The sequence below is a fragment of the Drosophila persimilis genome, unplaced genomic scaffold (assembly GCF_003286085.1).
Source record: "Drosophila persimilis strain 14011-0111.01,24,50 unplaced genomic scaffold, DperRS2 tig00000829-arrow-arrow-pilon, whole genome shotgun sequence".
In the NCBI taxonomy this organism is placed as follows: Eukaryota; Metazoa; Arthropoda; class Insecta; order Diptera; family Drosophilidae; genus Drosophila; species Drosophila persimilis.
Window position 1 is genome coordinate 1 of NW_020825359.1, and position 10394 is coordinate 10394.

Here is a 10394-nt window from a genome sequence, read left to right on the forward strand (position 1 = left end):
GAGGGGCAGCCACAACAGGAGGGGCAGCAACAAAAGGAGGAGCAGCAACAGTGCTTAACGAAGCTGTCGAGAGGCAGGTCCAAGAAGGTGATGCCCCTACCAATGGTCCCCAACGATTTCGATTGCCTTCTGGTCAAGGAAGAAAAGGAGGATAAAAAAGAGGAGGCGGCAGACATAGACTATGATCCTGCAGGGAAAGACAGCAGCAACGGATCGGGAGGAGGCAAGCTGAGTGGTCGAGCCAAGGCCGTGGCGTATGGCTCCACGATGATCACCCTTGTATCGACAATGAAGCCCTCGCCGGAGGTGCCGGCCACACGAACGGTGCACCGCACCACATTACGTTCGTTGGCCACGGCGGCGGCGGCCACGGCCGCTGGCCTGTGTGCCCCATCGCCCACCGTTTCGGTGCTCAATCAGAGCAAGGTGTTGCAGCGGCGTGTAAGCGAAAACCAAACAGAAACCGAAACCAAAACCGAATCCGAATCCAATTGTGTATCCTCCTCGTTGTATTTTGTCTGTGTTGTCTTTTAGCCCGTATTATTCTTCCCAACCAATCAATCCTTCGAATAATCCACTCCCTCCGTTTTTTTTTTTATATGAACCGCACATTAATTTCCTTTTCTCTATGTCCTTTTGTTTCTTTCAATAGTTGGGCCTGCCGCCGGATCTACAGTTGGAGTTTGTGAATGGCGGACATGGCATCAAGAATCCACTGGCTGTCGAGAATGCCCATGGTGGCCATCACCGGATACGCAACATCGATTGCATTGATGATCTCAGCAAGCACGGCCACCATTCCCAGCAGCAACAGCAGCAGCAGCAGCAATCATCACCCCAGCAGCAGCAGACGCTCCAGCAACAGCAACAGCAGCAGCAATCCCTCCAGCAGCAACATCAGCAGCAGCTCCAGCATCATAGCAGTGCCAGCAGCAATGCCAGTAGCCACGGCTCCGCGGATGCCCTTTGTATGGGGGGATCTGGATCGGCCAGCCAGGCCGGTGATGATTCTGTAGTCAATGGAAAGTTCGTTTGCCGTGTGTGCATGAAAACGTTCTCGCTGCAGAGGCTGCTCAATCGGCACATGAAATGCCACTCGGACATCAAGCGGTACCTGTGCACGTTCTGTGGCAAGGGATTCAACGATACCTTCGATCTGAAGCGGCACACGCGCACCCACACGGGCGTCCGACCGTACAAGTGCAATCTGTGCGAGAAGAGCTTCACGCAGCGCTGTTCCCTCGAGTCGCACTGCCAGAAAGTGCACAGTGTCCAGCATCAGTATGCTTATAAAGAGCGTCGCGCCAAGGTAATTATTAACAAGAGTCTCCTTCTAAAGCACAATCCGTTAATCTCTCTATTTGCGCTTTAGATGTACGTATGCGAAGAGTGCGGCCACACGACCTGCGAGCCAGAGGTTCATTATTTGCATCTGAAGGACCTGCATCCGTTCTCGCCGGCGCTCCTTAAGTTCTACGATAAGCGGCACTTCAAGTTCACCAATTCGCAGTTTGCCAACAATCTGCTCGGACAGCTGCCAATGCCTGTCCACAATTGAATCGTGGATCGTCAGTAGTTAGCCCTAAGATCCCCAACTCCCACCATGTGACTTTGAAGTTTTCTGAAAACTGCCCCCATGCCCCACCACAAAACCACCCCCACACCGCCCTCTGCTGTAGCTAGCGGAGAGGAGAGTAGAAGGGAGGAAGATCTTTGGAGATTACAAATAGCACTACACAATTTCTGTATATTTTTTGCCTAGATTTAGATTTAGTCGATGATGATTACAACAACACTTTGCTGTGCAAAAAATCGCTCTCACTCTCTCATGCTCTTAAACATTTGTTTAACAATTTTCGTATTTAGTTAATGATGGAATTCCGCCTTTCGTTGTTTTATAAGTGAACTCTTTTTATTTTTGTTTGTAATATTGGAAAACCTTCTCTTAGTCAAAAAACAAAACAGAACAGGAAAAGAAAAGAAAGGAAATGTTTTGCCCTAAATAGTTTTCTTAGCTTTAAGAGTTTTTTTTTTTTTTGATAAATGCTTTGAGCAGACACACACCACACACATAAGTAATACAAAAATCATGAATATAACATATATATATATATATATATATATATAGAGATATAGCTAGGATATAGCTTATTTGTAAGATGTTTAGAGCTAGAAACCGAACAACAAACAACAAACAAAAGCTGCAAACGTTGGCATTTATTTTGTCACCGCAAAAGAGAACAAAAAAAAAAGTAGAAGGAGGAAAAAGGATATACAAGCAACACATACACATACACATCCGCATACACATGTAATTTATTATTTAATCACACCATTAATCCATTGTAAAGAGGCAAAAAGCGGATAACAATCAAACTAAAACCCAAACTATAGAAGTAAGAAGAAATGCGCGAAGAAGATAGAAGTTAGAGAGAGATGCGTGTAAACTAAAGCTGTTTATAAATGAAGTCAAAGCCCAACAACAAAATAATCGAAACATTGTATCTTATAACCAATCCATGCACTATATACCATACATATATACACACCATAAACCATTAAAAAGTGAATGGTTTCCTTTGATTTAAATAATTACTCTTGCATTAATAGTAGCTTGTAGGAAAGACCACCAATCGTACTGATACACTGAACAAACAAAAAACACACCACAAAAATGGCGATTTACGAATACAAATCGTAGGAAATCGCTTAGAGTTAACACATAATTTTAGTCTCTATCGGTAGTTCTAAGTCTAAAGCCTAAGCATTTCTTCAGAATTTGATTTTGATTTGAATTTGAATTACAAACAAAAAACTAACTTTACTTTTTGATTTAAAAGAAATTGAAATTCTAATTTATCGCTAAGGATTAATTTTGTATTTTTTTTTTTTTGTTCATTTTTTATGTTTATAAGCAACAACGGGTTTTTATGTGCAATCGCTTGGTGTTGGTTAAACTTAAACAAAAGGAAGCAGGAGAATGGATGGATAAGACGAGATGAATGATTCATTTCGGGAGGGGGCGGGGAGACGACGGGGGCTGTGCACTGTGGCGACACACACGCCCTCTGCACAGCCCCCGCAGAGTCCCGCCCCCCCCTCACCAGCAGGAAGGAAAAAAGCCTTAGACATGTAGATAGATTTACAAGAGGGAGAGGGGTATAGGTGAGCCCCCTCCCCCACTCAGAAACATTAGATTTAATTAGAAAACTTTCACACACACACACAGAACACACATATATATATATCCGATCAGCACAAACACACACACAAACATTTATATATACATAGATATATCTATTTAGTTTAGTCAAAAAAAGTATCTACCATTCAGAAAATCTTCAACTTCCATGAAAAATTGCAAATTTACTTTTATTTCTACGAATTTTTTGTATGCCACGCAAGAAACAAACAAAAACCTTCGAGTACCAGGGTATAACAAAAACGTAAACCTAAAATCTAAATAACTATATATCGTATATATGTATGTATGTAGTACTATATATGACACATGTATTGGAAATTTGATCGAAAGAAAAATTTGATTTAGCTGATAATAAAGAAAGGTTTTTTTTTAAACTATCATTTATGTATACTATATAAAGATTATGAGAATCGAATTAATTAATAAACATTGAATATTTTACTAAAATGCATTTTTCATACAGGGGAGAGATCAATGTACTAAGGATTTGCTTACGAACGACATTTTGCCGGCAAAAAGTATAAAAAGTTTTCGTAGAACTCTAAAAACTGATATATATTGGAATATTCAAAATGGCACCTAAAATAATCAATATACAATGTAGTTGATCGATGTTTAATCAGACTAATCAGACTTTGTTCTCTGTATCCCAGGCGAACATTTCTGGTTCCTGCTTTTAGCGTTGGAATCACCCGCATCTCCTGTAAAAAGCAACAACTTTGGGATCCGATATAATTTAATTCGATTCGATACAGTAAAAACCGTGGACACTGTGGCCCACATTGACTACACTATAGCCCGGTCACGACTGACTTAAATTACGACCAATTAAGAATAGATCTTATCTGCAAAGAAAGTGCGTTATAAGACCAATATTACAGATGTACGCGTATCCCACATTTCCCTAAGTCCGAGCCATCAAAACGCATAGAAAACTGGACACCATAATTAACAGATCTGGTTCCGTGAACGGATACCAGGCAGAAACTCAAAAAGACCGAGGGGCGCTGCCGCATGCCGCGTCACATGCGTAGCCGAGCCGTTTCAGTACGTGCAGGAATGGAAAGAGAATTTATTTATGTAATTTGAACAGATGGGGGGGGGGGGGGGGTCTGTACCTATGTGAAAAACCCGAGAGCAGATCCCATCGAAATGTAATCAAAAACTTTTCCACACTTCTCTTTTTTTCTTGTTTTATTTTCAAATATTTTGTAATTTATTTATTTCGCTAGTTTCTTTATGTTTTGTCCTTCTTCTTTTTGGGTTTTTTCTTGTGTTCTTTTTTTTTGAGTTTTTTTTTTCGTTAGGTTTTTGCATTTTTTTTGTTGGGGTTTTCTTCCATTTTTGTTTTGTTTTGTTGTTGTTGCTCTTGTTATTATTGTTAGACTTTGGGTTTTTTTGTTTTTGTTTTTCACATTAATTACTGAAATACACACACAGACACGGAATTACAATAAAAACTAGATTGTTTTTGGGTTCATTTTAGTTGTTTCTTTTTTGTTTTTTTTTTTTTGGGTTTATTTTGTTTTTGTCATTATTTTTCATTATTTCATGAATTTGAATATATGTATTTGTTTAATTAATTTCCATTTAGCAAGTTTTTACGGTTTCTCTTCTTGTTTTAGCATCTTCTTCTAAATTGTTTTTCTTTTTCATTAGTTGAACTAAATTCTTTAAAATTTCCACTATTAATAAAAGAAGAGAGAAAACAGATAGTAAACTGAGGATATACAGGGAAAGGAAAATTTTTTTGTTTCTTTGTTTAAGAGAATTTAGTTTTCTTCGATTTAATAGGCTTGAGCAAATTGCGCCAATTTTCATTTTTCCATTTCAATTTCCATTTGTTTGCTTTGTGTTTGTTTTGCTTAACAAATACAATTTACATTTATATAAATGATGACACATATAGATATATATATAGATATACATATGATTTATGCTGATATGAACCTTCACTCCTCAGGGACCGAAACGAAACGAAAAAGAAAAGGAAAAGAAACACAGATTTTATTCTGACAAAATATATATGTATATTTTTGCTGGTGTTATGGTTAAAATATAAAATAAAAATCGATTTAAATGAGAAATCATAATCGTAGTATTTAAAGTATATATATTTTTTTATAAACTAAAGTCGGTTTAGCAAAGTATTAATTGTAATTCACAAAAAATGTATACACAAAAATTAAGAGTAATAATATATATACGTATGTATACAGCGCGACTATATACACAGATATATAAGTCTGCGTATATGTAGTAGTTCCTTTTTTTGTTTTTTATTTTGTTTAAAGCCAACACATCTGTCCCTTCTTCTCTCCAACTCTCTGTTTTAATATATGTATATATACATATATCTATATATATAGCTATATATTCGTAGATCTCTTCTATCTGTTTACACACATTGATTTAGTAGTTTTTAATGATTTTTCTGGATGTATGTATATAATATATATCTATATATATGATTTGTTTGTTATGTTTTATTGTGGGTTTTTTCTTACATCGAATCTAACACTAAAAACAGACACATTTCGTTTAAATTTTTCTTCTTCCTCTGCCACTTGCATTATACACATATACATATACATATGTATATATAGGTGTATATATACATATACGTTACTTTCGATATTTTTGTAAACATTTAGTTTGGGTTTTGTATGTGTTAAAAATGCTTCTAAAAATTGTTTACCATATTGTTTTTTGCCTTCCGCCTCCCTTTCACTTTTTTCCACCATTCTTTTTATTTTTTTTTTTCTTTATTTTTTTTTTTTGTTATTTTTTATTGTACACACTACACACATAATATATTTTTTTTTTAGTTTTTTAATTTTTAATTTTCAAAAATTTGTTTTTTATATTTGTTCACATTCATTTAGCTTAGCTTTCTCTATATATTGTTTGTGTGTGTTTTTTAATAGTTTTTACTGTGTTTTTCCTGGAGTATGGTTGTTGTGGGGGGGTAGGGAGTGGGATCGGGATAGGTTTACATAATACTGAAAATACGACTAGACATTCATAGTATATAAATACGATTTGTTTAATTTACTTTACCATTTTGTTACACATAATTTATTTAAATATATATATACTTTTATTTACTTTTATTTATATTTATATATATATATATATACTTTCGTGGGCTTTATGTTGTTGTTCAGATTGAAATTGTTCGGTTTCGGTTTTATTCCTTTACTCCTCAATATTTCTCGAAAATGCTTTAAAAAGTCGTGTTTTTCCTTGTGTTTCTCTTATTTTATATCATGTTTTTTTTTTTAATTTTTTTTTTTTTTTTAACAAATTCGTAAATAAAAAAAAATTGGCTCTTCTGCTTGATTTTGTGCCTAACAAATGCCATTTCCTCCATTAAAAATAATTCTTTTCTATTATAACATTCTCTTGCTTTCGTTTTTCATTTGTTTTTGTTTGTTTTCTAAGAATTTTGAGTTGCAAAATTACACACAGGGGCGGGGGAAGGGGTGGGGACGACACATAGAAATATATAAATAAATATATGCGGCTATATATTCAATCTATATAAAGTTGCCAAAAATTTCTATTCCATTTCGAATCGAAAAATCATTTTAAATTGGAATTATTCTTGATTTGTCTTCCCAATTCTTTTAAACTATTTTTATCTTTGCTTTTGTTTGCTTTTTAGGTACATTTATGTTAAAAAAAACAACAAAAAACAAAACTTATGACATTTAATGTATTTCTGTGTACGTGTGCTTGTGTGTGTGTGGACCAGGACCGCTTCAAGAGAGGAGGCGATTAAGTTTTGGGCCCAGGCCTGGCCCTATTCTACGCTCCCCCATCTTGGGTCCTAATATATAGACATATCTATTCATACATCACTATACATCTATATACCCGTATCTAAGTGTACGTGTGTTTAAGAACCAACAATTTTTCGCCTACGGAAAACATAATTTGTTTCACAAAGAAAAATAATCATATATCATATTTTTGCCAGATCTCTGTGGAAGTTCTGCGAATACGTATACAAATATATATATACGTCTGTTTTGTGTTGTTGGACTGTTGAAGCTGTCTGTTTTCTCCTCTACTCCCGGCCTAATTTCTACCCAAACTCTTCCATACTTGTTCTTTCCTACCCTACAGCTGCTGTTAAACGATACCTCTCCACCGATGAATTCCGAGTTTTCACATCGCTTGTTTTTAGTCACAGAATACGCTTCCCTATCATGCATTCACCCATTCGGGAACATCTCAAAATCTCAAAATTTCATACTTCGCGGATGGAAGGCAACGATTATCTAGGACATGTCGCTGTCGTTGGAAAATGTGTCGTGTAACAGCAGCCTAACAATAAGTTCAGTGTGACGTATGTCTATGTGTGTTAGTTTTTCTCTGTGTATGTGTGTGTGTGTGTGTGTGTATATGCCTATAAAGTTTACAATATTTTCTTTTTTTTGTATATTTTCTTATCGTTTTTGTTTTTTTATTTATTTTTATTGCAGAAAATTTGGCGACCAAGCCGTGTGACGGGCCTGGTTTACACTTAAAAAAATATTTCACTTTATTTGCTTTCCATCTATCAAATCGCCTCTTCTCTTCTGAATTTTCCCCTACGTGTACGTGTTTCTCTCGTTTTTCTTCTTATTATGTAAGGTTTTCTTGCCTTCACGTTTTCTTTTCAATATAATACAAAAAATTTGTTTTGTTGCTGTGTGCGCAGTCGTTGAGATTTTAAATGTTAAAAGTTACATCATTTGTTTTTGTTTTTTGTTTTTTGTTTGTTGCTTTCGGTTTTCTTGTTGTTTCTGTTGTTGTGGTGCAAAATTTGTTTGCTGTTTCATTTGTTTGGGTGTTTGTCGATCGTTTTCCTTTTTGTTGTTTGGTATATAAAATAGTTTTTCTTTTATTTTGTAACTCTATTTCATTTTTCAAATGTACAAAAATGTATAACTTTTTTTTTGTTTTGTTTTAATTTTAAATTGCTTCTGTTTCATTAGTTCAACTGAGATTTGTTACGGGTCGGGGGCGGGGGCAGGGGGCCGGGCTACTGGGAGGACTCACTACTAATTTTTCTTTCCTTCTTCTTCTCTGGGTCTCAAATTTTCTTTTCAGAATGCTGGCGGCAAATGAGGGGCTTAGGCGTAGGCTTGGGGGCTTTCTCTCAGGCAGGGCAGTGCTCACATTTCTTAGGCGTTTTCAAAACATTCTTTGTTGTCTCTCATTCTGATTTATTGCCGCCAATCTTCCAGCAAAGAATGCAATGTAAACGGGTAGGGGAGGTCTAGGGCTAGGTCTAGCGATTATCGGTTGATATCGTCAATCGCCGATTACGATTGGCAATTTGTACATAAATCGAACAGCATTCGAACGGACTCGAACCCCTGTTTCAACGTGCGTGCGGAAGACAAATCCATAAAGTTAGGTTTCAAAATGTAAAACGTATTATTTTTTGCGCGCATTTGTTTTTGTTTTGTTTCTTTTCCTTTGAGCTTTTCTCTATACGTACATGTTTATGTGTTTTGTGTGTGTGTGTCTGTGTGTGTGTGTACTTAATGATCTTGTTAATATATTTCTTTTAGTAACAAACAAAATGGCAAGCAACAACAATTACCAATATTAATCATTTTTTTTTATATGATGCGCAAAAAAGCAGCAGCGTAAAATGCACGAAATTAAAGGGGGCGTGGGAGGTGGGGGACAAATTTGAATCGTCTACTCGAAAACTAACACAAATTAAAAAACAAACATAATTCAATTCTTCAGCTAAATTTTAAAATTGTTGGCTAATTTGTTTGTTATATACTTTATATATTTGTAATTAATTTATAATCGATTTATTATGAATTTTTGTTTTTATTTTTGTTAACATTAAATGCTTTTGATAGAAGTTTATGTTAAATGTACTCCTCTTATTGCATCCTCATCTTCCAATCCCATATACATCGTGCAACACATATATACATACATACATATATGTATATACATATGTTGCGTTCTGTTTGCTTTTCGTTTTTGTTTTTTTTTTAATTATTTTTAATTGTTTGTCTCTCTGCAAACGAAGGAGGAGAAATACAAGCGAGTACATAAAAAATGAGTGTAAATGCAAATTAAAGTTGTTAACGCTAAAGATCTATCTATGTATATGTGGAGGGTGTGTGAGTGTGTGTGTGTGTTTTATATGTTTTTACAAGCAGTGTCGTCTGTTAGGGTAAAGCTAGGGCTAAAAGCATGCTCTTCCAGCTTATGAGACAACACACAAATGGTTGGGGGCTTAGGCTTACAGTTAAAGTTACATATATAATGCAAATCATACATATAAGAATATACATATGTGTGTGTTTGTGTGAATCTGTAGAACTTAGAAACTAGTTAAGGGTTCGTCTGAGAGGGGGGAGAGGGGGGGGGAGGGGTTTGTGGGGTGAGGAGAGACGGGGGCAAGCGAGAGATTGCACATTAGAACAGTTTTTAAGGTAGCGGCGCTGTTATACAAGCAGCGGCACAAATCGAGCACTGAATTCTTAACCAAATTATAAACAACAAAAAAAAAGACACAAAAAAATATCTTATTACACTAAAAACTAAATACTTATGTATTAGGATGTGTGTATGTGGTTTAAAATAAAAAAATTCAATGGATTCTCGAATAGAAGGACCAACAAATACTGCGCTTTAGGTAAGTAAAAAAAAAATTGTAAATCGAATCAGAAGTGCACATTCATTATAAATATACGAGATGGATCATTTTGCTTTCAGTTTCGATTGCTATCTTTTTTTTTGAAGCAAAATACTGTACATTCTTTTTAGAAGTCACACAAAGTGAATGGAGAGATCTTTCCATATAGAGCTGGCTGCCAGCACAAGCCACACCGCCCTATAATCTATATGTTTTATATGTAAAATTATCATACGATTTCCTCATTAAACAGGAACTACATTTCTTTCGTTTTGGGTTGCAGACATTAAAACCAAAGTTGAGTGGAAGCGAGAGATCAAATGCAAAAAACTAATTAAACTAAAGATTAAATCGTATACAGAATGATATATATAACTGCTATATAGTATTATTACTATATCTGGCGGATCAGTGTGCTGGACGCTAGCCGTATATAGAGAGATTTCTCCAACAAAAAAAAAAAAGAGAAGAAGAAAAACCCCTTTTTAATAATAGAAATTATTGTTTTGTAACTTTGTTCTTGGCTGA

The 10394-nt window shown here is 35.5% G+C and overlaps 1 protein-coding gene across 1 annotated transcript; it reads left to right on the top strand.

The window, feature by feature from the left end:
* Positions 1-102: 102 nt before the first annotated feature.
* Positions 103-1689, top strand: LOC6599896 (transcriptional regulator ovo). Its single transcript, XM_026993430.1, has 3 exons — positions 103-441; positions 653-1309; positions 1373-1689. The coding sequence occupies exons 1-3, from the start codon at positions 103-105 to the stop codon at positions 1556-1558; spliced, it is 1182 nt and encodes a 393-aa protein (XP_026849231.1). The 3' UTR covers positions 1559-1689.
* The last annotated feature ends 8705 nt before the right edge of the window (positions 1690-10394 follow it).